Source organism: Puma concolor, chromosome E4, assembly GCF_028749965.1.
Source record: "Puma concolor isolate L17-30 chromosome E4, mPumCon1.1.hap2, whole genome shotgun sequence".
Lineage (NCBI taxonomy): Eukaryota > Metazoa > Chordata > Mammalia > Carnivora > Felidae > Puma > Puma concolor.
Window position 1 is genome coordinate 48054301 of NC_141683.1, and position 26106 is coordinate 48080406.

General features: G+C 35.4%; 2 protein-coding genes across 3 annotated transcripts in view; one reads left to right on the forward strand and one right to left on the reverse strand.

Annotated features, from left to right (window-relative positions):
• TPR (translocated promoter region, nuclear basket protein) overlaps window positions 1-23946 on the reverse strand; it is a 66329-nt gene extending 42383 nt beyond the window's left edge. The window contains exons 1-23 of one of the 2 annotated variants that reach the window (XM_025921147.2): window positions 23829-23946; window positions 23147-23455; window positions 21327-21431; window positions 18955-19028; window positions 17364-17460; window positions 15468-15571; window positions 14941-15105; window positions 14368-14460; window positions 13644-13724; window positions 13477-13564; window positions 12614-12754; window positions 12089-12180; window positions 11619-11816; window positions 9419-9526; window positions 8046-8272; window positions 7199-7362; window positions 6398-6531; window positions 6163-6311; window positions 4988-5150; window positions 3221-3355; window positions 2600-2740; window positions 1515-1680; window positions 103-269 (exon numbers count right to left, since the gene is read on the reverse strand). In XM_025921147.2, coding sequence (XP_025776932.2) covers window positions 103-269; window positions 1515-1680; window positions 2600-2740; window positions 3221-3355; window positions 4988-5150; window positions 6163-6311; window positions 6398-6531; window positions 7199-7362; window positions 8046-8272; window positions 9419-9526; window positions 11619-11816; window positions 12089-12180; window positions 12614-12754; window positions 13477-13564; window positions 13644-13724; window positions 14368-14460; window positions 14941-15105; window positions 15468-15571; window positions 17364-17460; window positions 18955-19028; window positions 21327-21431; window positions 23147-23455; window positions 23829-23898 — 3171 coding nt within the window. In that variant the 5' untranslated portion in view covers window positions 23899-23946. Of the gene's footprint in view, window positions 1-102; window positions 270-1514; window positions 1681-2599; window positions 2741-3220; window positions 3356-4987; window positions 5151-6162; window positions 6312-6397; window positions 6532-7198; window positions 7363-8045; window positions 8273-9418; window positions 9527-11618; window positions 11817-12088; window positions 12181-12613; window positions 12755-13476; window positions 13565-13643; window positions 13725-14367; window positions 14461-14940; window positions 15306-15467; window positions 15572-17363; window positions 17461-18954; window positions 19029-21326; window positions 21432-23146; window positions 23456-23828 lie in introns of those variants that run through there. The other variant, XM_086693078.1, reaches the window with a different exon arrangement.
• A 51-nt stretch (window positions 23947-23997) lies between these two features.
• ODR4 (odr-4 GPCR localization factor homolog) overlaps window positions 23998-26106 on the forward strand; it is a 34419-nt gene continuing 32310 nt past the window's right edge. Inside the window, exon 1 of the mRNA XM_086693086.1 lies at window positions 23998-24246. The gene's annotated coding sequence lies outside the window, so the exon portion shown is untranslated. The remainder of the gene's footprint in view (window positions 24247-26106) is intronic.

A 26106-nucleotide genomic window follows, 5' to 3' on the forward strand; every position in this document is an offset into this window, starting at 1 on the left:
GCCTCTCTCTCCCTTCCCTGCTCATACTCTTATCTCCCTCTCAAAAATAAATAAACATTAAAAAAAAAAGTGCATTCAAATTAAATTTAAAATTGAATATACCTGTTTTTCCTTGTTAAGAGATTCTTCTAAACTAGTAACCATTGCTCGATACTGTTCCACATTACTAGTACTTGTTTTGAGTCTCTCCTTCAAATCATTCACCTGCTCTTCTGCTTGCCTTAGCTGACTCAGAAGATCATCCACATCTTCTTTGTTGCTAGGCTGACCTAAAAGATTTAAGAGCTCTCTTAAAACTAACATTTTAAATGGCTGTTATCAGAGAGTTTGTGAAATTAGGATTAAGGCTCAAATGTAAAAGTACTTATCTTGAAAGTATATTTGAACACACACTAAATACCAAAATAAAAACAGGTATTTCTCCAGAATATTATTTCTTCAAAAAATCAAATATTTGAAATCTGCCATTACAAATATTACAATGAAGATATTTAAAAGAGAAGAATAAACATTTGAGCTAAATTGAGGAAGCTACTTGAAGGTATTACCAGGTTACTAATTTACTTTTTTAACACTGTTTACTCTAAAACACTAAATCTTAAATTATTTAGTCCAATTTTCATTCTAAAATCCATGGAAAAGGAAGAAACTACAGATTAAAAAGGATGTTTTCTTATCATGTGATGTATCAATATGGACTATTATTGGATAATTACACATCCACTTATGTATCATATATTTACCCATGTACATATATTATGTTCTTAAGATTACCTGGACCAAAGGCTTTGCATTTGAAATGGTACATTCACAAAAAGAAGCAAGATCTAATGAAACAAATCTTTTACCTAAGGCTATCAATGAGCAATGATTATGAATACTACTCTAAAAGAGACCAAACAGGGGCGCCTGGGTGGCGCAGTCGGTTAAGCGTCCGACTTCAGCCAGGTCACGATCTCGCGGTCTGTGAGTTCGAGCCCCGCGTCAGGCTCTGGGCTGATGGCTCAGAGCCTGGAGCCTGTTTCCGATTCTGTGTCTCCCTCTCTCTCTGCCCCTCCCCCGTTCATGCTCTGTCTCTCTCTGTCCCAAAAATAAATAAACGTTGAAAAAAAAAAAAAATTAAAAAAAAAAAAATTAATTAAAAAAAAAAAAAATAAATAAAAGAGACCAAACAAATGAATTATTTCTGCAAGTGACCCTTACTACAGATTCAACAAGGGAGAGTTAAAGATTTAAGTATTAATCCTCCTCAAAAGGAACATTTTACAAGTATCAATAAATGGTTTCAACAACTGGAAAACGGGTCAGGTGCCATGCAGAACTATTTCCAGTCTTCTGAGTCTGCAAATTTATTAATTTAAGCCTAAAACAGCTTTTCTATATGAAGAGTAAAAGGTTTTTTTTTTTTCCTTTTACTATTATCCAAAAAGAACATAGGTTATTTATTTACAGGGTATGTTATGAGCCTCAAAAAGTACTTTGTTATCACTTTACTTATTTATTAGTGTATTTACCTTTGCCAGTTCTCTGTGAGGACTGAGAAGTAAGCTGAACTTCCATATTACTGAGGTGCTGTTTTAATGTAGCAATTTCCTTTTGAGCATTTTTTAATAGTTCTTTTGTGTTATGATGAAGATTTGTCTCAGTATCCAGTTGTCTTTTTGTATCCAAAAGTTGAACCTAAGAAGAAAAGATACATTAGCCCTACAAACACTATCTTTCAGGTAAGCAACTAGAGGTTCACTTTATCATTTTAAAACACTTTAAACTCTGGCCAAGATAGAGTAACAGAAATCAGATACATCCTCCCATCTGAAATAACTGAAAAAAAGAACTATGATACCTGAGACAGGAAACAAAAGAAGCAAGCCCTGTAATTTCCCTAGCTTCCTGTGTGTTTAGGCTTTGACAGAGGGAAAGGGAAATAAGGCAGAAGCAAGCAGACTCCTTGAACTGAGAACACATAAATGAGAGTACAGGAAGACTAAATTAGTTCCTAATTCCTAAGATAGACTATCACAGAGAGCTGCACTGATAGAGTACGCAAGAGATTTGCAGAGGATCCCTGTTGAATATTCAACAAAATAGTCATCAGTACATACATGTGAAATTACCCGACAGGCTTAAGAATCATCCAAAGAGACTGAGTGAAGAGTGTCTGGTGTTCACAGAGAGTCAAGAATAATGCCAATTACCAGCAGCCAGAATGAAAAAACTCATAATTCACTGGACACTGGGACTAGTATACAGGAAAGTCTTGCCTCAATAGTGGGGAATAATTAGTTACAGACTGAGCACTGCTTTGGACCTGCCTAAAAAATCATAAAAAGCAACCCTCAAGAGAAGCAAATTATTTTCAATTGCTGCATCCCAGAAAAAAACACGGGATTTATAGGAATATAAAAATATCCAGCACCCAATAGGATAAAACTCAAAATATATAGCACCCAACCAAAAATTATTAGGCACACAAGGAGGCAAGGAAAACTAACAGTTTCTACAAAACCATGCTTCAACAGGAAATGGCAGTGTACCTACATACCAGCTTCATTTCCAGAAATAAACAATCTATAGAAATTCATAACACTAACAGACTCACATCTAGATTTCTAGTAAGTGTATGCCTTTGTTCCACCTCATTTTCCAACTTCTTCTTTAGATGAGATATCTCATGTTCCAGTTTTTCTATCTGGCCACTAAGCCTTTGTTTGGTTTCCGTTTCAGATCGCTCTAATATTCCCTACGGTAAAAAAAGATTTTTTGGTTATGCTTAAGAAAGAAATTAAAAAAGTAATACAGAGAAAATGAAAGGCTATAGAGCATTACAACCCATTTCTACATGAAGAAATTAAAATCTAGAACATTTACCAAAAAAGTCTTCTGACATTTTTTGTATTAAAATATCTACTTAATAAAGGAAAAGAGACATATTGCAATAGTCATTCAGACCTCCTGAAGTTTTAAAATAAAAAATAAAAACAAAAATTTAATCTTATAAACAACTCAACTGCACAGGACTCTGTAAATATAGATTTGAGGATGAAAACTGCTAAATGCATGGTTTCAATCAGTTCTCTTTCAAGGTTTTATTTATATAATGCATGACAAAAGTGACAGAAAAATATTCTAATTAAGAACCTGAGAGGATGCAATGTTAAAACTACTTATTTAACTAGAACATTTTTTTCTACAGGTTTTTTTTTTTTTTTTTTTTGGTTACCTGAATTGTTTGCAGATTAGTCAGCAGCAAGTTTTGCCCTCTTTGTTCGGCTAACAAAGACTCTCTTTGTTGAGAAAGGCGGACTTCGGACAATTTAAGCATCTCCTTTTCCTTTTTCAAGTTTTCTGCTCTTACCTTGAGGTAAATACAAGTAAAAGAAAAAATTTAAAAGATCCCTCATTGTTATTTCTTTTTTTTTTTAATTTTTTTTTTTAAACGTTTATTTATTTTTGAGACAGAGAGAGACAGAGCATGAACAGGGGAGGGTCAGAGAGAGGGAGACAGAATCTGAAACAGGCTCCAGGCTCTGAGCTGTCAGCACAGACTCCGACGCGGGGCTCGAACCCACGGACCATGAGATCATGACCCGAGCCGAAGTCGGCTGCTCAACCGACTGAGCCACTCAGGCACCCCCCTCATTGTTATTTCTTAATGCTAATTAGAGACGAGGACATTTCTTCATTACATAAGAATTTATAACTCTTAATTTTCAGGTGTTAAAATATGAAGCAAAAATTATGGGAATATCAATAGACCAAAGGAAAAAATCTTGCAATTACCACAAATACTTAATGATTTCTCTGCTCTTAACAAATCAGACTTTGAAACAGCCAACAAAAAAATCTAAAACATCAGAGTAAAACAAAATTGCAAAATTTTGCTACCTTCATACCTATATATTATTAAATTATGCAAGTTTTAGAATCAAAGCTTGGTTTCTAAGTATCTGGTTTGAGAATGATGACGGATTTATTTCCATTTTTTCTGCCTCATGAAGAGTACACTCTGAGTCTCAGGAGATTTGGAAGGGTGCTCTGAAAACAAATATCCTCAAAGTATTCAGAACTACATCATAAATCATAAATGAGCAATCATAAAACTTACTCTCCCAGTTTGAAAAAGTGATGCTGTCCATTCCCCACAAATGAGTGGAAACATAAAAATGAAGGGATGTAGCCAACACAATTAGAAAACCTAGGTATAAGTCCCAACCAACCCATCTCTCACGACTATCTCAAACAGGAAATCATTAAGTTTTGAGTCTGTTTCTCAACCGGTAAAATGGGGGACAAGTGCACCTAGCTCACAATGATCAGAAAGTTGTGAGACAACTTTACAGAACAGTAAAACATTAAATAGAAATTCATCATCAAGAATCCAGTACAGTTGAAAGTACTGCCAATTTCTAGTAGATATTTGTATTCATGTTGAAATTCAGAAATATAATTTAATGCTAATAAGATTTTTATATTTTTGTCACAAATGAGCAAGAATGAATGAAATATTCATTTGTCTGTTAGAGAAACAGTGATTTACAAATTTAGTATGAAATGGAAGACCTGTAAAGAAATCTTAGTCCAGAAAAACAAATTTCTTTCCCCATTTAGTTTTGATAGAAATAATCACTAAACTGATGCACAACTAGGTATTCAGAAACTATGCTAATAAGGATTTGAAATCAGGGAGCCGGGTATCAGTCAGTTGGGCGTGTGACTCTTGGTTTCAGCTTGAGTCATAATCTCAGTTTGTGGGTTCGAGCCCCATATGGGGCTCTATGCTGGCAGCATGGAGCCTGCTCGGGATTCTCTTTCTCCCTCTCTCTGCCCCTCCCCTGAGCGCACGTACACTCTAATAAATAAGTAGACTTGAAATCCATAAACCTCTCAAACACCTGTATCTTATCAACCAGTGGAATCAAAGTAATAACTAAAGAACACATGCCAAATGCAATTTACAATGCAAATCAGATGAGGGAAATTGTCTCACTTCTGCAACAGCCAGCTTTTCATTTGCTCCTCTCAAATCTTGCGTCATTGTATTGATAATCTGTTCCTGCTTTTGAGTTGTTGCAGTAAGTTTCTGATTTCTCTCATGTAGGGATGTTATTTCTCGACGATATCCTTCAACATTATCTTGTAACATTTCATAGCTTATGTGAGAGAAAAGAATTCCATTAGCAACTGAAATACTGAATCCTAGCTTATTCCTTGAAGAACTTTACAACAGACTAATTTCACACAATTAACAATATGAAAAAAAGTACCTTGTGTAATAATGTAAAACCTTCAACTCCAAATTTAACAGTTAAATTCAAATTCTAAGTAAACTTTAAGTTCTCATTTCATGCTGAATTAACGTTTTAAGCTAGATTTTGATTCTTTTTAAGCTAAGAATTTTGATCACATTCAAAATAGCACCAATATAATGTTGATACATGAAACACCCACCACGATACAGAACACAATTTATTTATGCATGGTTGGAGTTTTGGAGATCCTTTTTTCCTCTATAATTCTTTCTATTATGTGCTTGAAAGCCTACAAATGGCTGGCTACAGTTATCAACATAGGGGAAAAAAGGTGCTTTTATCTGGGGTATCAAACTGTTGGGACTGTATGGAGGAAACAACCTGCCATATGCTTACAAAAACCTAGTTTTATCATGTAGTATACAGAAATACATTTCATTCTAACTTACTAAACTAACAAGTATTTGACAGACCTACTAAAACTATAAAATGAGGTTTACTATTACTTTTATAAATGACCAAGAAAGTGAATTTTCTCAAAATTAACTGTCTAGTGCTTGCTTCTCTTCTACCTAGAAAAGGCTGAATAAAATTTGCTCACATTCTTCTCATCCTCTTATGCATTTATGAAATAATTAAGTCCTATAGAAACAGTAGATTGTTCAATCTCAGGAAGGAAAACCAGCAACATTCTTCACATCAATTTCAACTTATTAAAAAACTACCTGGCCTACTTAGGAAATGCCGAAGAGAATCATTAATCAATATTCAAAAATGAACCCCTACAGCCCTGGATTATAGTCCACAAATGAGTAAACTTTTGCAAACTAATCCTTGAACTGGATTCAACTGAATATTGAAGTTCAGACTATTTTTACTAAGACTATTAACTTATGAATAAAAGAAAACTTACCGTTTAGAAGCAAAATCTAGTTGTGTAGATATTTTGGTGTTTTGTGATCGCAAATCTGTAATTTGATCCTGAAGTTTCTCAAGCTGCTCATTTTGTATTTTTTCATTATCTGCCTTTTCTTTTTTGTAATTCTCAAAAATTTCCTGCAACTAAATATTGATGAAATTATTAAAAGATGACCACCTGTGTTCTCAAAGATTCTAAACAAGATAAAAGTGTCATGGTGTGTTCTTACCTGTTTAAGAGCAGCCTTTGCTTCTATAGCCTCTGCTGACTCAATTACAGGTACCGGAGCAGGAGTGGAAGCAGTCTGTGATGTACTTGAACGTTTCGGAGTTGATGCAAGAGAAATATCATCTAAACTTGAAGCTTCAGAAATGTAAAAGTAATAATGTAACATCTCTTTGTACATAGGGCATTGCCAAAATAAACAAGCTCGACTTATTTAAATGAAACAGTAAGATTACAGAGATTATGAAAGAAGGAATCTAATTAATGAACAATCTACCATGATCACTTTCAGTTTCTGGTTAGAGACAATATTTGCAAATGAAATGGTGAAACAAGACATAACTAAAAGGTCATGGAGATGTAATGTATAGTATGGGAATATGGTCAGTGATAGTGAGTTAACTCTGTATGGTGACAGAAGGTAACTAGACTTATAGAATGTGGGAGTCATTTCATGTTGTATGGAAATGTCAAATCATTATGAGGTACACCTGAAATTAATAGTATATTGTATGTCAACTATACTTAAAAATAGACAAATATAGTAAGTAATTCATGGATTCTAAGATGCACACTTGTCAACAATGGTCAGAATTTCTTCTTTCTTAGTCATACCTAAAACGATTATATGTTTTAGGATTGGTGATGTCATGACAATGTGTCATGTCAATCACATATAGTAGATAAATTTGAAGCTACCATCAGTAAACACTGCTTATGTTGCAAAATCTATTCTATAATATACATTTAAAAAATATTTCCCAAAATTACTTGGAATTTTTTAGGATAATATGTAAAAACCTACCTTGTAAAGGAATGGCAACTCCTGTTGTTTGTGACAACAAAATACGGTACATATCACGCTGACGAACTATAGAATCAACAAGCTGCATTTGATGTTGTCGTGACTCCCGGAGTTGTTCTAATTCAGTGAGGGCATTCTCAAGTTTTAGCTGCAGCTCAGTGATTCTGTAGGAAAAGAAATCAGTCTATTTCACATGACTGAGATTGAGTTATAATATCTACTATAAATTCTACTGTATTTCAATAAACTATAAGTTAATAAGCATTTTACCATCTATCATTAAGCATAATGTTTTGTCTCTCTTATCCTTTCCTTCTTCTGCTGGTATCTTAAGAACCACTTTAAAAACCTCCACCATACAGTACTCAGGTACTCACCAATGTCACCTGAAAAATCTGTTTGCAAAAATCAAACCAATTCCACTCAGTCCAAATCTCAGTCTTCTTAGCCACTGCTCTTTCTCTGGCACCGAACACATTTTTGGAAAAAATTCGTTACTCTGCTTGAGTAATTCCTACATTACCTTCTCCATGAAGCCTGGTCTGTTTCCTTAAACCAAGGCTAGGTCCTCCACCTCTACACTCTCAAAGACAGACTTCTAGCCATTACAGCACTGAACACACGGGACTAAAATTATCCTACTTATTTATATACCTTACTCTATCTTACCATCAATCTCATCCACAAATTGAGATCCCTAAGAGTAAAAAAAAATTTTTTTTGCATTGTTGCTCAGTTTTTTTTTCCGTTAAGTCATCATATTCCCAGTTTACAACACTATTAGGGACACATAAGAACTTTTTAATAAATATTTTTGCTAAACAAACTGAGGTCATCAGTTGCTTACTTGGATGAAGTTGTTTCTTGTTCCTCTCTTTCTCTGGTTTCCCCAAGTTCCCTAAGGGCCACTAAGAGACGTTGATTTTGCTGTTGAAGTTCTTCAATATTTCTATAAGACACTAGATGCTGTGATATTACTTCAGATGAACTACTTATATCAGCGGAGCTCACTTCCTCATCACGAATTACATGATTACCCCTTGCTTCCTCAAGTTCCATCAAAAGCACTCTAATCTAAAAACAAAATTTTAATATATTATCAAATAGCATTGACTTTGATTCTGGAAATGTTTAGAATAAAAATTTTCAAATGAAAATATTACTTTATGAAAGCCATCAATATTAAATTATCTTAATATCAAGATTGTTTTAGATATTAAAACTTAAATTTTAATGGGAAAAACTATTTTTCATTTCTATAAAAGTGTCAATGAAAGCTGTTGTTTTTTTTAAATCACCAATTCACAATTCTAGAAGGATGGTCCCATTTTTGTAAAACAGTGGCCAAATAAAACACAAAGAAATATATACCTGTGTGTGTGTATGCTTGCACTTGCATGCTTATGTATATATTGTATGGTGCGGAAGAAGGACAGCATGAAAAATAGATTTTAATTCCATTCATATGAGGTTTTCATGTATGTGCGTAAACCTACACATAAAATTGAGGATAAAATATATGAACAAGATAGATCTACATTCTTGACTTACTCAGTTGGAAAAAAAAGTTCCAGAGTAATGCATATAGCATGGTTTTATTTCAATAAAAACAAGAGGTGGGGCGGGGGGGGGGGGGGGGACGCACCTGGTTGGCTCAGTCAGTTAAGCATCCAACTTCTGATTCTGACTCAGACTCAGGTCCTAGTCTTACAGTTCACTGAGTTCAAGCCCTGCACTGACAATGCAGAGCCTGCTTGGGATTCTCTCTCTCCCTCTCTCTACCCCTCCCATGCTCATACTTGTGCTCTCTCAAAATAAATAAAAAAAACAAAAAACAAAAAACAAAGAATGCTTATACATGTTCATGAATGTTCACATGTGTCTGCATATAATGAAAAAAGACGTGAAAGAACTAGTCTGTTAGCACTGGTTATATTCTGGGACTTGAGTAGGAGGCAGAAACTTTTACTTATCCTTGAATTATTTCATTTATTACAATCGGTACTTGCAATTTGAAAATTTATCAAGTACTTAAAATATAAATGGGAAGGGTGATGAAAAAACAAAAAAACAATGACTAGCCTATAATTCTGTTAGAGTAGTATCCCTAACTGATGAGAACTTCAGATGCAGTAGTTCTATCTTAGATACCTGCAGATTTGATCACTACTGGGCAGTCTATACAGAAAAAAAAAGAGAAAAGAAACAAAAAATTCTAACCTGTTGTGAAAGATCTTTTATTTGTATTTCCATTCTTTGATTGTCTCTTTCAAGCACAGATGAATGTTTGTTAGCTTTATCAGTGTCCTCCTGCAATCGTTGGATCTCCTTTAAAACATAAATTTTAATGAAAATTCTGTATTCCCTTCTAAGATCTATACCAATAAAGTAGTTATATGAACAATAAAAATACACAGTGCTCAACTACTTCTGTATAAAATAGTAGTTTCTAAACAGTTACTTCTCTACAAATATGAACACATACACTTCTTAATACCTCAAGTACTGCTTATCATTATGCTAATGCAAACAATGGAGAATTTGCCACTCCGAATTAACCGTAAATTACAATTATACAGCCACATGAAATTAATAGTGTATATCAAATAACATCACACAAATACTCTCAAAAGCTGTGTTACTAAGATGAAAACAAAGGACTGCATTATAATGCTAATCATTAATACGTTGCTTATCTGCAAATACATATCAAAAGTAAAAAATGTTGGGTAAGGGATGCATAAGACTTGTATAAAAAAGGCATCAGGAATTAATTCTAAAGAAGCAATAGCCAATGTTTCAAGGCTGTTAAAAAAAATAGTATAAGCAGTGCCTTGCTAAGTTTCGCATCACAATATCACTAGGGATTTAGGGGCATAATTTTAAGGAGCCTGAAAATAGCACAAAATTTGTTGAAATCTTATGCTTTATCTCAAATCCATACAAATTTTGCCTCTTGATGAGTTTTTTTTTTACATAATAATGTTTTAAATACTATCCAAATGAAAGATGGCTCATATTTATCCTGTGGTTTCAAGTACCTGAATGCACTGCCCTAAAGGTATGCATAAACCATTTTCTGTAGAAACAAGTATGTGACAAAATGAAGAAGGCAAATACTCATGAGATGGCAATGATACAAATCTGCTGAGTTTAAAATGGGATTAACTACGATGCCAAGGAAGAAGCAATTTGGTTATAAAACTCTTAAGTATCTAACAAATGAACATCACAGAATCTAGACTGGAGGACACATGATATTGGTTATGGACAAAAGATTCTACTATAAAGAAGATACAGAAATTATCTATAAATTCTTTAACTAGTTTTAAAAAAGTATGTAAAGGATTTTTATTGTTATACCTGCACATTAGTGAAAAACAAATAGGTTTTTTCCACAATGAACATCTGCCCCTCTACTTCACTATCCTCTTCAGACAATAAGCTCCAGGCAAAACACTCTCAACAGTGAGAAACTCAAGATGATGTAATTATATCCAAGGGACTTCTTTTCAAACAATGGGGCTGGGGGTGTGTGTGTGTGTGTGCAGATTTTAAATGCCAATATTCTGTCAAGGCAAGACTGACAGATGTCATATAACCCAGGAGAAAGAAACCATTAAATATAATATACCCTGATTTAAACTGACAACTAAACTGTAATAGTAACAGCAACAAAATTTTAAGTTTGAATTAAGGACCTTATTTATTTATACTAATCTCCAGGAAAAAAAAAAAAAAGAAACTGATCAGTTTAGAACAGCAGATACAAATGGATTTAACTGAATTTTCTCAATAAAATTTGTTTAATAAACTTTGACTACTTCTCAGTAATATTAATAGTTGTACCCTAAAAGCAAAATTATCAGAAAGTTTTTTAATCATTATCTAATAAAAAGGAACCTTAAAAGGGAAGATATTTGTGAATTTCCTTGGTACTTCCAATTGGCAAAGAACAGTTAACAAAATAATGTACATAAATATTTGCCAAATTATAAAATGTTATAAAAAAAGGAGTTCTTCTCTATGGTCAAACAATGTTACCATTTCTAGACAGAATATTAGAACCTGACTGACAAGGAATGACTGTGACAAATTTAAAAGAGTTCTATTACAAAGAGACTGTTATTTTAATTTGAAGAGAAGCCCAGCGGGATTTGGCTATTCATCATCCACTAGAGAATCCTACAGAAAACATCTCTAATGTCTTAAAAAATATAAAAGGCTCCCATAATTTTAGCAGAGTAAGAATAGAACATTTCATTACTACAGGTGTTTAATAAAGTAGAATTACTCTATTGCTAAAAAAGCACGATCAGCCTTTCCCAACTCAAACACTTTAATTCTAGGAAAGAATTACCTAGTAAATCATGTGTCATCTATATTTTTCCCACAGCTAAAATTTAAGAATGGAACCAACCTTCATAGCTTGTTCAAGCTTAACAGATAAACTTGCCACAGCTTTCTGTGCACGTTCATACTCCTCACGCTGGCGTTTCAAAATTGGTGCTTTAGCCTCAACTTCTTTCACTATTTCATCTAGATATTTATTAATTCTTTTATTCTCTAGTTTCTCCAAAAGCAACTGATCCTGAGTTTCCACATAAGCATTATACAGCTGAAAGGAGAAGAGGGATTGTTTCAAATCTGAGCATAACAACAGAAGTATATACCTGTAATTGATACCGCCTCATAATGAACATGTGTTAGCACTTACATAAGACGTTAATGTTTATTTACTATGTTATAAGAACCAGAAACCAAGAAAGCTTTTCTTGGAATGTTCCAAGAAATCATCAGATGATTTTAAGAATAATTTTTCTCAGCATTAAATTTCAGCAAATTTCCTTTTGCTGAAGGAAAACAGTAAGATTTAAATACCATTCTTACCTCAGTTAATTTCATGCCAGGCTTCACTATCTTAGCTACAGCTGCTGCAGTAGGAGACATGGCTGCAAGTTCTTCTTCAGATAATATGGCTCCTGTGCCAAGACATAGGAATCTAGTGTATTTCTGTAATATTTCAAACTAAAGCCACTAACAGTTTTTTCAAGACGAGTAAAATGTGACACCTATGAAGCATTACATACAAATTCCTATGTGGATTTTACAATGGGGTATCAAATTGTCAGGTGACATAATCCAATTCTAAAAATCATGCAGTTAAGTATAGTTAAAGATATTCTGGAAGTTGACACATAAATTATGTGTGATCAAATGATAATTATACTTGACAATATAGTAAAGATACAGATAGATATTAATTTTAAAGTAAAAAATTCTAATTCTATAAACTAATGGAGTTTCCTTTATCACAACATGATAAAGAAATACTATTAGCGGAAATTAGTAAGAACTATGTAGGAAGTTCTAGCACTTCACTCAAGCCATTATTAAGTACCTATTAATCCATACCTTTACGTTTTGTGGCAGAAAGCAGGTCATTTGCATTCTCTAATTCCTTCTCCAACTTTCCTATTTTCTCAAGCATTTCTTTTTCCATTTGATCTTTAGATTCCTCCACTTCTAGAAGATGATCTTGAATTGCTTTATTGGCTAAAAAACATTTTTAAAGACAATATCCAAACATACAATTAAAATCTTGGAAGTTTATAAAATGTAACAGAATAGTCATTATTTTTCCCTTCAGTAGACAACATTAAATTGTAGACAGGCTATGGTTGACAGTCACCCTCTGAAAGCTCTTGCTCTACATTCCTTAAATGTCCTAGCCTGGTGAATCTACTTCTCCTTTGGAGGTCTCCAATCTAAGGGGAAAATAAGGGAATTCGGATTGTAAAGAAGTGGCTCTACGTATCTCTTTGATTTTATTCTGATCTTTAGAACACAGAAAATGACTGGAAAAAGATCATACGAAAATAACTTACATTACAAAGAAGAATATAAAAAAATCAAAGACCCTAAAAGACACAATTTACAAACTGAAATGTTAGGCTTATTTATGGAGTAAGAGAATACCCAAACTACTCATCAAGTAAGTGTCTCACAAATGGAAGAAAAATTTCCTTTAGAAATCAGACCATATATAGGATTATAAGATGAAAAAAAAAACAGAAAACTAGTAGCTAACTCTATTTTCAAAATAGAAAATATCTGCTGAAAATAGAATTCAAAGTTTCTCACTCCAAGAATCTTTCTTCTATACCAAATTTTGTCTCTAATAAGATTGCCTTCCAAATCCAACAACCTACACAAATGTAAAGAAAAAAAACACCTTTAGCTAAAACCAAAAATAATCCCCATAATTTAAATCTTACCTTCTCCAGCTTCTTTCAAAAGTTTGTGCAGTTCATCTACTGCTCGGGTCAGTTCATTGCTCTTTGCCTCGGAGTCATCAGCAGCACTCTAAAATTTAATCTTACAAAGTTATTTGACATCCAAAAATGCAACAGTAGGACACTAAAATGTGAGGCTGGGCATTTACCTTGTATAGATTAGAGAGTTTTATGTGAGCATTTAATTCATTGTGGAATTTCTCTTCCATACTGGCCTGCTGTTCCTTGGCCTGCAAAAAAGACCCAAATACAGCAGTCTCATCTGAACTGAATTTAGAATGCTTATCAAAGACTAAGATAAAAAATACAATTTGCAAAGAGATAAAAATTAACATCAATTTTCATGATAAAGGTGAACTACCTTAAAAACAAAAATATGTTTTTATCTTAAAGTGTAATACATAAATACTAAAATTAACCATACTCATTTTCAAACAATATATTGGATATTGGATAAACTACGTGATTGCCTTTTCTGGGTCTAGCTATTTTAACCTAGCTACATCATATCAGTATCCTGGCCATTTTATGGTGCCAGAAATAGTTCACAACATGAAATCATTTTAAAAATAACAGCCTCATAAATGCTTTTTTTTTTTATTTTTTTTAATGTTTTTTTATTTTATTTTTGAGACAGAGAGAGACAGAGCATGAGTGGGGGAGGGTTAGAGAGAGAGGGAGACACAGAATCCAAAGCAGGCTCCAGGCTCTAAGCTGTCAGCACAGAGCCCGACATGGGGCTCGAACTCACAGACGGTGAGATAGTGACCTGGGCCGAAGTCGGAAGCTCAACGGACTGAGCCACCCAGGCGCCCCGCCTCATAAATGCTTTGACGATTTTATAAAAGAGAATTTTAAAGTGGTCTTCTATACCTCTTTTAGTTTGGTCAACAGCTCTTCTACATGTTTTTGAAGATTCTCATTTGACATCTTCAAGCCATTCATCTGTTCTTCCATTCTGGAAACCTAGGAACAAGAGAGTTGGGTAGAGGGAAGACGTTGTATTAGCTGAAATTAGTTTTCAATTACATAACATAAACGTATGTTTCGATAAACATAAAGTTTAGCTGCCAAGTGAAAGCAAAATAATCCCCAAACCCAAAAAAGGATTTCATATAAAATATGTATATGTAAGAGAATGAAAAATAACAGCTCACAGAACAATACACTTGGATTTAGTTGACAAAATTTATCACCACTTCTTAAACATGTCTTAAAGATATATAAAAAAAATAGTAGAGAGTATCAAAATTCATCAAAGAAGATCCTAAAATATTTAATTATATGCAACTCGTTCATTTCCTAGGCCAAATGTTTGAGTTATGTCCTCCACATTTCTAACATTATAATACATTTCATTTGGTATACCCATGGAATATTTTTGTAATAACCTGGCACATAAATGTAAGTTTTAACCAAAATGAAAAAAAAGTTTTACTAACTTACCTCTTCTTTTTTGTTTTCAAGATTACATTTAAGCTCTAGAATCTCATTTCCTTTTTCTCTGCCAAGAGCCAGAAGTTCATCAGTTTTAGTTTTCAACTCTGTATTCAGCCATGTATTCTGATTATGTAATAACTCCTTTTCTTGCTCCAAACGTTTTTCTCGATACTAAAAATATCCAAGAAAATCATGTTTACAGTTAAAGACAATATAGGGCTAATAAAAGATTTTGTCTGTAGCTAAAGAACACAAGCAGAATCTTATTTTAACAGAAATAAGTATTTGCATGCATTCTTAACAGAAAATAGGTAATCAGGTAAGATAATCATATCAAGAACTATAAGAAACAAACATCACATAAACACTTCAATTAAAATGGCCATAATATTTAATTAATTCCCTGATATTAAACAAAAACAAAAACACAGATTTTAATCACTTCATAGATAACCTGCCCACATTTAAAATTTAATTTAGGGAGTTTTAAGCAAACATTGTATTTTGTGCATTAGAAATTATTTGTTACTTGCTTTGATAGAAACATCAGAAGCTTGAAGTTCATCCAGTTTTAACTGAAGATCACCCTTTGTGGCATTGCTTTCTTTAAGTTTTTCATTTAGACGTTTAAAATCCTCTAGAAAGGTCAGAAGAGAATTTGAAAACAATGACTAATTAATGCTCAGAGAAACCAAACATCAAAGATACATCTCTAGAAATACAAGCAATTAATACAAAGTAGTTCTCGACTTCTTTGTTTCTGTCATACTTAGTTATAAATTTAATTTAAACATGCAGATGATAAACCAAATTTGTGCACCCAAGCCAACATATAACTTACACTGGTCATTTTAAATGCAGTATCTTAAGCTAAATATGCAAATTAGCATTAATTTTCCTGATATATACTTACAGATCTATTAAAATTTCATAAATAGCCATTTAAGTTAAAAAGCAGTGATAACAAAAACCTACTCAACAGAGCCAGAACATGTACATGCTTAGTTTTCTATATACTCCTTACAGCAAAGTTTTATTAAATTTTTTTTTAATGTTTATTTTTGAGAGAGAGTGAGCATGAGTGGGGGAGGGGAAGAGAGGGGGACAGAGGATCTAAAGCAGGCTCTGCAGTGACAGCAGTAAACCCTATGTGGGGCTCAAAGTCACAAACTGTGAGATAAGGACCTGAGCCATAGTTGGATGCTCAACTGCTTGAGCCAACCAGGTTCCCCTACATGAAAGTTTTTATTAAAAAAAATTCCGGGGCACCTGCGTGGCTCAGTTGGTTAAAGTGTCCAACTCTTGATTTTGGATCAGGCCACAATCTCATGGTCCCTGGGTTCAAGTCCTGCATCAGGCTCTGCACTGATGATTGAGATTCTCTCTTCTTCTCTGCCACTCCCCTGCTTGTGTGTATACCCTCTCTCTCTCTCTCAAAATAAACAAAAAAAAAAGTTGTTTTTTTTTTGATAGATTTTTTTTTTTTGACAGAACACTCATCTACCTATTAGTTGATCAACTTCATCAACAAATACTCTGAAGTAACTTTTCTGAGACTGGAAAAGTATAGTTACCTAACTGAATAGTACTGTATAGCAACATAAATAATTGAAAATTCTTCCATTAATAAAACCTCAAAAATTTTTAAAAAGTAACCAAAGGGAATTTGATACATTAAACTGCTTAAGAGTCATGTTTACCTTAAAACATCAACTGTTTCATATACTATCTACTATCTATCTTACCTACGTGTATTACTTAGCTTATGTTCCTGCCTCATAACTCCTTCAGTCTGTAGTTTTATTTATTTATTTTTTCAACGTTTATTTATTTTTGGGACAGAGACAGAGCATGAATGGGGAAGGGGCAGAGAGAGAGGGAGACACAGAATCGGAAACAGGCTCCAGGCTCTGAGCCATCAGCCCAGAGCCTGACGCGGGGCTCGAACTCACGGACCGCGAGATCGTGACCTGGCTGAAGTCGGACGCTTAACCGACTGCGCCACCCAGGCGCCCCCAGTCTGTAGTTTTAAATATAAGCTCTCGTTTCAGGTTCTTCTACATATTGAATGTTTATGGACAGTTTATTCCAGCAAGTGTGTCTGTATAAAATGAAGGAGTTTAGCCTCTACAACTAAACACTTAAACTGTTTCCAATCTGATGTTATAAATAACGCTGTAGTGTTAGCATGTAAATCTTGGTTCAAATTACAACTTCTTAGAGATGTTTTTCATTTATGCATACTTATCTAGACACTGCTTTAAAACCTTGGTAATGATCTAAAGACAAACGAGTGGCAGACACAATAGGATACTACATCGAACTATATTCTGCGCTATGACAAAGAAACACCAGCAATAGAAATGGACTGAGGATTAATTCCTAGCACTGTAAGAAGAGACAGGAGAGCCTAAAGTATTTTCTCATACCTGTTAAATATTCAAGTTCTTGAGATAGTCTCTCATTGGTTCTAACTAAGTCTCTTTTCTCAGCTTCTAATTCTTCTTTTGTCCTTGTAAACTGGCTCTATCATGTAAAGGAGAAGCATAATACATTTAAATTAAAAAATAAAGTTGATTAATCATTATAGGAACTTGAACACAGAACTTTAACATTAGCTGTGGTTTAAGAATGGTTGGTTTTTTCTTATAATTTAATACATTTAAAAGTTTAAAAATTACCCATAATCTCAACACTTCTATTTATATTTTGCAGTTTTAAAAATTATTTTTCATAGCTTATGAAAAAATTTCCCATATCATTATTTATCACTTGGAAATGTCCTAGTTACTTAAACATGACTTTGTAGACAGGACATTTTATTTCTAATTTTTTGCTGCCATAAAATACAATTATGATGACTGTCACTGTATTTACACCTTGGTTCAAATTATTTTTTTAAGAAAGAGCCCTAGAAATGGAATGTCTTAAAACCTTTAATATATTTTGTCAACTGTTTTACAGCAAGATAATGGCAATTAATATGCTTTGATTCATAAGCACCAATCTCAAGCCACTCATGCCAGAACTGAAGATTAAAAAAAAAAAAAGAAATCAATGTTCACAGGAGGAGGTAAAAAATAATTACCTGATTGTTTTATCTGCATTTTTCCTTAAAAAAATTTTCTTTATTTTTTTGCATTTTTCTGATTACAAGTAAAGTAGAGCAACCTTTCACATTGCCATAGACCATTTGTGCAGCTTCCTGTTGTTTTTTTTTTTAATTCCTTTGCCCATTTCCCCCTTGAATGATTTTTCTTTAAGGATGAAAGCAGTCATGTATTAAGGATCCAAACAGTCATATTTTAAATGAAAAATACTTAATAGCTTCCTTGTGTTTTAGTTCTATGCAGAAAATTTTAAATTTCTATTGGATTAAGTCTAGCACTCTTTCCCACTGTAAGTACCTTTAACATACCAAGTACATTTTAATTTCAAATCAAACACAAGTTTTAAAAAAGCAATAGCAAGAGGCTGACATTCAATCTAGCTTCTCACGGACTATGACCACTTTATTAAACCAATGGGTGACCAATCCTAATGATCATATTCCATCTGTTATTCTTCTTACTACTCTAAAATGATTATGATATGGATTCACCCATATCCCCAACCAGATCACAATAGTTGAAATACTGACTGAGCAATAGTAAACATTAGAGAATTTCTAGGTAGGTTAAGTAGGTGGACAGATAAAACTGTGAATGTCTATCCTACCTACAGTTCTATGGCACTTTATTTACAACGTGAATTTCTGGAAAAAAATCACAACCTTAAGAACTACAGAGTTAAAAGCAAGTTCCCTTTTATATTAAGCACTAATACATTCTGATGAGTAAAAAAAAGCTCAATCAATAAAACACATAAAGGACCAATTAAGGAATATATATTTATGCATTTTTGTTTAGTGATAGAACACTCTTCATTTTCCCATTAAGTAATGAGTAAACACAACCAGAATAGAATACTTCCTCAAGTATCATGTTTATAGTTAGCTTTATTCACAAAAATAACTTTTACCTGAATGGCAATATTGCGATCCTGAGCAACTTCAAGTTCTTTATTTTTCTCAGTTAGTGCCTTCAGTTGATTGTCTGAATAAAAGGAATTTTATGAACTTAAAAACTGCAATGACGGTTTTCATCCAATTGCCACCCATATGTATTTCAAAATGAAGAAACTGAGACTCAAAAAGACCGAGTTGTACGTTCCAAATTCATGAATATTCCAAGTTTACTTGTAGACCAAATCTTTAAATGTGCTATCCTGTCTCCAAAATCACATTTTTGATCATTCTAACCAACATTTACAGGAAAACGCATATGCAGTTCTCACGTTTATCATTTTTCAAGGACATCTCTGAGTCAATCATAAAGAGTAAATTATATTTACAAATAAGAAAATTGAGTAAAAAAAGACAAAACCAAGAAAGTAAATAACATTTAAAGTATAGAAAATGTATACAGAGCAAATAACAATAATGGATAATTTTAATTCAGCTTGTTTATCACTTTAAAAAGAGCCTTTACCATGGAGGGAAAAAGTTATGCTTGATACTGAATTATCAAACCCACAATCTCCACTCATAATGGTCTATCTTCCCTTGTACAGTCTCTCCCTTAAATGCACACAAGTAACTAGGAAAAATATACTTCCTGAAACTTTCCTCCATTAAAATACATCTATATTATTCACGTGCTAGCAATTTAATGACTAAATACATTATCACTATTTCTGATCTTAAGTTCTATTTAAACAGTTGGCTTATTATACAGAAAAATCTTGTTAAATTAGTGTAAATTTTCTATTTTGCACTTGTATCATTTGCTGCTTTCCAAAAGCACAGATTTAGAATGATAAACTAAAAAAACACAAACATAATTGTATACTCCTAGAAGGCATACTAGATGCTTATTATACAGAAAAATCTTGTTAAATTAGTCTAAATTTTCTATTTCACACTTGTATCATTTGCTGCCTTCCAAAAGCGCAGATTTAGAATGACAAACTAAAAAAACACAAATATAATTGTATACTCCTAGAAGCCATACTAGATGCCTTGTGTAAATAGACTCATACACCTGAAAGTATAAAATAACCAAACTTACACAAAACTGTGCTAACTTCACACAGGAAGGACTGCATTTGTACTGTTCAGCACAGTATCAAGTACATAGAAGACAAATGATAGGTTACCTTCATCTTTTCCAGATCTCATAAAAGGAGCAATAATCCAGTAATTTTCCTGAAATTCTTAAGTACCACAGCCCTACAGACCTAGTTATCATGCCAAAACAGAATACAGATGGATGAACCAGATGTAGCTACTCGAGAAATCACTTATACCTTCATTACATGTGTATATATACCATCGTACATATATGTCATATTTTTTTTTAAAAATTAAGTGCTTCAAAATGAGCTGAAAAAAACTATGACCTAAATACTCGATGGCCACAGACCTGGTTAAATAAAAAGGTTGAAGTGTTAACCATTCTCTTGATTATTAGCTTCTGTGTTCCCTATCAAATTAAAAATGCAGCTATCCCTAATAATACCATGTCCCTACTCTAGAAAGCTCTTTCCTGACATTTGCTTTCTTCTATCATAGGCAAAACATATAATACACATCATTTTCCTAAGAAATGCCACGACCTTTAAGATCTTGTGTACCTTCTAGAACTTAATGATAGAAGGAAACTAATTAAAAAGGAAATTACTCATCTTTCACAAGAAATGGGCCTTAAAGAGGAAATATCCTGGGATTCATACACATTTGTAAAAATTGTGACAGTTAAAATTATAATAGAATTAATAGGCTTTAATCTTCAACATGCAAATAATAAAGTCACTCTCCTTAATCACACTTTCCGTTGCATAATGCTTTATGACTTTTTAAAATGCTTTCAAACATCTCTCATTTGATCTGTACAGTTGTGTAACCAGATGGACAGGTGGTTCTAGCCATTTTATATGTTATGATTTACATGTGGCAAAAGAACTTTTTTTTTTTTTAATTTTTTTTTCAACGTTTTTTATTTATTTTTGGGACAGAGAGAGACAGAGCATGAACGGGGGAGGGGCAGAGAGAGAGGGAGACACAGAATCGGAAACAGGATCCAGGCTCCGAGCCATCAGCCCAGAGCCCGACGCGGGGCTCGAACTCACGGACCGCGAGATCGTGACCTGAAGTCGGACGCTTAACCGACTGCGCCACCCAGGCGCCCCGCAAAAGAACTTTTTAACAGCAGAATTGGAACTCAGATCTCCTGACCATTAAGCCCTATGACAATCAGTATTTTCATAAATAGTAATGTTTCCAGGGCACACAAAAAGGTATCTAAAAATCTCCATTCTCCAAGAATAAAATAAGGACACAATTAGATACTTACTGAGCTTCTCGAGCTCAAGCCTCAAGCTTTGGCACTCTCGGGTTTCATTCACAAGCCTCTCCTGACTGTGGGACAGCCTCTTCTCTATCTCAAAGTATTGTTGTTCTTCAGAAGAGCAGAGAAAAAAAATCAAACACACATGTGCACATACTGTCAATACTGCTACTTATTTTTAATAACATTGATTTTAATAGTTAAGACACAGTATTTGAATCGCACTCCAAATAAGAAAATTTAAGTAAAGATACACAGAGCACTGAAAGGACTTTAACATTTCCTTATATACTTATCTATATATGTATATATGAACATATACACGTATATAAAAGAAAACAAGAACTAAAGAGAGTTTTACAAATTACTTCTCTATTCACAAGACTGAAATTCTTCAAGGTAGGCAAAATCTCTTATCTTAGTATTTTCCCCACACATTACTTTTTAGCATAAAGCTGACACACGTACAAAAAACCTTATTAAACGGAGGAAGAATACTTAATTAAAAACTGCTTTGTTTTAAAAGGTTGTGTAAATAGACTCATACACCTGAAATTATAAAATAACCAAATTTACGCAAAACTGTGCTAACTGCACACAGGAAGGACTGCATGTGTACTGTTCAGCACATTATCAAGTACATAGAAGACAAATGATAGTTATGTATAAATTAATGAAAAGAGTGCTGTATACAACCTTCAGTGTTGGGATTCAGGGAATTATTAAAAAAAATTTTTTTTAACGTTTATTCATTTTTTGGGAGAGAGAGAGAGACAGAGACAGCATGAGCGGGGGAGGGGCAGAGAGAGAAGGAGACACAGAATCCGAAGCGGGCTCCAGGCTCCGAGCTGACAGCACAGAGCCCTGCACGGGGCTCGAACTGATAAACCTGATAAACCGTGAGATCGCGACCTGAGCCTAAGACGCTTAACCGACTGGGCCACCCAGGCGCCCCCAGGGAATTACTTTGTAACACCAATTCTGCTTGATAATTACATTTTTTTGAAGTGATAATGTATTCAGAATTTTCAATCAATTTAGCAAAAACAGCACCATAACCTCCCCCCCGCCCAACCAAGAAACTTACAGAGTTTGTATTTCTAACGATAATCACGGTGGTCTTAATCTCTCTTCAAGGATGTTCAAGTCACTGTCGCCGGTAACTTTACTTGAGGGTCTGCTATAGGTATCTATAAACAGGTCTTGATATACTTTCTAGTAAACTCCAGGTTTTACAGAGAAATCCAATGTATCAAACTTACTTAACCTATTTACGATCGCTGCGTTTCCAGCGCTGTGTTATGCACCTACTCATTTTTGTGAATATCTACATCGTTACTGGATCCGCTCGAAGGGCTAAAAAACAGAACTAGGTGCACGAAGTGTTCAGTTCGACAAAGGCCTTTGAAGGCAGGTGACCGGAAAACTGAGCGGCAATCGCTAGCATTTTACGCGCAACATAAAGACTCGGTACTCTAAGCTTAGAGGGAGAGGGGTCGCGCGGACTCCGGCTAGTCCGGAGTAAAGAAACCCAGATCTTCACAATTTGTGTGCCGACCAACGTTAAGTGTCCCTATGTGAGACTACTCTAACTACAAAGAAAACGGTGCTAAATGTAAATTCAGTTTAAAACAAACAAAAGGCCTCCTTCATTTCAAACTGTGAGGGAAGCAGGTAAGAGAAGGCCTACAGGAGGGCGAGGCAGCACAGGGAAGCGATGCCATCAGCGAAGTCGTACGCAGAAAGCGAGCTTGCAAGGGGAGAAGACCAGCCATGGCTACGGGGTCGGGCCCAGAACCAAGGGCGGGAAGAGCGTCGCCACTTACCACTCTCCACCTTAAATTTCTCATGCCGCCCCTTCAGGCCATCGATCTCGGATTGCTGGTCGGCAAGGAACTTTTCAAGTTTGTTCTGGACGGACTTAGGCAGCTTGTTCAGTTCCGTGCGCTCCAGGACCTGCTGCAGCACCGCCGCCATGTCGATGTGGCCGGGGGCCGCGGGGCCAGCGGCCGGCGGAGCAGAACCGGAGAAGAAAGGCGAAGACCAAGAGGACCCAGAAGCCTGGGCGCCCGCCTCGACCACCTCGCTCCGGGGCTCGCGCGCGCCTGCCCGCCGGAGACTCCCGCGGCGGGACCCTGGGAAATCGAGTCCTGCGTTAGGCGCCGCCGAACGCGCCACACCGCCCGCGCCCGAAGTGCGCGCGCAGCCGCCGGAAGGTGGGCACCCTGGGTATCCGAGTTCAGAGGCGGCCTCTGACCCGGCCGGGCACTCCGATTTCCGGCTCCCCAGTCCACCCGCTTCAAGCCCCACAGACCTGTGGGAAACGTAGTGTTTGTTTTTTTTTTTTCCTTAATCCCTTCACTGAGCCTGATTGCGCACCGCCCATTCCGCTTCCTCTTTTCTCCCCGCCCCCCGGCTCTCCTCAGGCCGTACGACTACTGTCCGCGAGATGGCGCCACGGAGTATTCGTCAACTCACGTCCCTCCCTGAAGAGCCAGGCGACCTTACCGTCAAAGCTCCGGGATGCCATGGGTCGTCCTCTTTGGCGGCTTCTAGACACTGAGCCACTAGAGGGCATCGGTCCGAACACGGCTGAACGGCAGGCGCCGGGCTACCGCCACGCTCTCAATGGCGCCCGGAAGGGGGCGGGGTGGCGACCGCAGTCCCTTTGGCTGAGGTGCTGCGATGAAGGAAGGGGGGCAGCGTGCGTCATCAGTATGCGCCACTTGACTCCCGAGACCCTGGGTTTGGAGTGGGAAGTGAGGTGTGGGAAGTCTGTCGCTTTCTGATGAATTCATTGGCTGTGGAATTTGGACCCGAGGGGAATCTGGCCCCAGGAGGCTGGTTCTTGCATCTTAAACCCCTTTCTCGGGAGGACGGAAGGTTCGACAGGTTTGCCTGTCATGCGTGTAGAATCTGACTGCAGGTGAGTCGGCCTACGGGTGTAATACGTGAGTGTGAGGGTTGAGTGTGTGCACTCTGGCTCAGAGAACCTCCTTTTGAAGGAAGAAGTAAGGAAGAGACCGAGTGTAAGAAACATATGGGCAGACACTCCGGCACGACATTCAAGTCCAGCTTTGACAAACTTAACTTTGTTTAAAACGGCATACTTAGAGCGTGTGTGTGTGTGTGTGTGTAGCGGAGTAACAGTGAGCCAACAGGAATTTAAGGCGCTCGTTTCATTTTTCTTTGTTTTAAGGTGATACTGCAGAAAGTGTTACCATATGTATGTACTTCTTGAATGGAGAAACTATATACAAAAGTTTTGTGTTGTAACAAAAGTTTTAAAACACACTGTTAAAAACCGCTTATCACCCTGCCTCTATAACAGAACTACTTGTTTCCAGATCGTAATTCTGTGACTTTTAAGCCGAACCTGTAGATTATTTCATATTTAAATATGCCTCTGAAAGAATTTATTAGGTCCTTTATTGCAAATAAAGTATTCCTAATGTCATTCTCCTGCGGTTCCCACAGTAGCAGCCCTTTTGTGAATATCAGTAAGGAAAGATTGATTTTTCTCCAGAGTATTTTATGTAAGCATGTTAACTAAGGTTGCTGGTATGGGTAGCACTGTCTTAGGTCCTTAGCCCACTATTCGTGATTTGGAAAATGCAGATATTCTGTGTTTGGACTCACAGAGTCCTAAAATTAGATGGGTTTTCAGACTTGCCTGATCCAAATTCTTTATTTTGTAGACTAGGAAATCTCTCTTTTGTAGAGATTGAGCTGTCTCAAGTCACAGTGCTTGGACATTTGCATAGCTTATGCTGTCACACAATATTTCAGGATAAATTGAACTGTATTAGGCAAGATGTACATTTTTAGTAGGGTCTTTTGTAAAGTATGGTCAGCTATAAAAAGTTTTGAAGAAGCACTAAAGTAATATGGTTACTAGGTGATAGTTTGGAAAAAATAGGATTGCAAAGTTACATTTCATTACTTTGGAGTCATTGTCACTGCTTTTTCTTGAAGAATTAAGGATTATTAAGACAGAAGGAAAAGTAGAATAGCACAATGAAGAAGAGGAAAGTTTAATATGTTAAGGCACTATTAAAAATGGAAAGCCTTTAAATTTATAGCAGCGTTACTGATTTAGATAGGCAGTTCTAGACTTAGTCTAAAGAGAAATTTTGTGCAAACCCGATTTACTTGCACAGTTGTTGGAAAAGAGCTAGGAAGAAATGTAATGCATTTTGAGACAAAACTGAACAGGCTTTTTGAAAAAACAACACCCCGTAGACAGTTTCAAACTGGAACCAATTTGCTGGGCTTTACTTTTGGAGTAATGGAAAAATCATTGTGACTGGTGATTTTCTTTACGGGTGTCAGATATGCCACTGCAGCATATTTATAGTTGCCTTGGCTTTATTGTGCCAAAAGTTTGAAATCTTTTCCAGAACTCAAATGACTCTTATTCCTATTCAAAATGCTGCAGCTGTCATCCATAAACTGGAAAGAGAGAGAAGTTACCCTTAGTAAAGGGTTAATTGAAACACCAACTATGATTCCTCAGTATGAACATAGCATTTAAGGACATGGATTCTAGAGCTAAACTGCCTAAGTTGAAATTCCACTTTTGCCACTTACCAGCTTTGCTGCTTGAGCAAGTTCCTTTTTTTTTTCTTCATCTATAAAACAAGGGTTATTAAAAAGGGGGGGTTATAGTAATAGTACCTACCTCATGCGGTTTTTGGGAATATTAGATATTACCACATGTACAGTACTTAGAACAAGGCTTTATACAAAGTAGAAACCATGTAAATGTTCATTATTCTTGCATAGC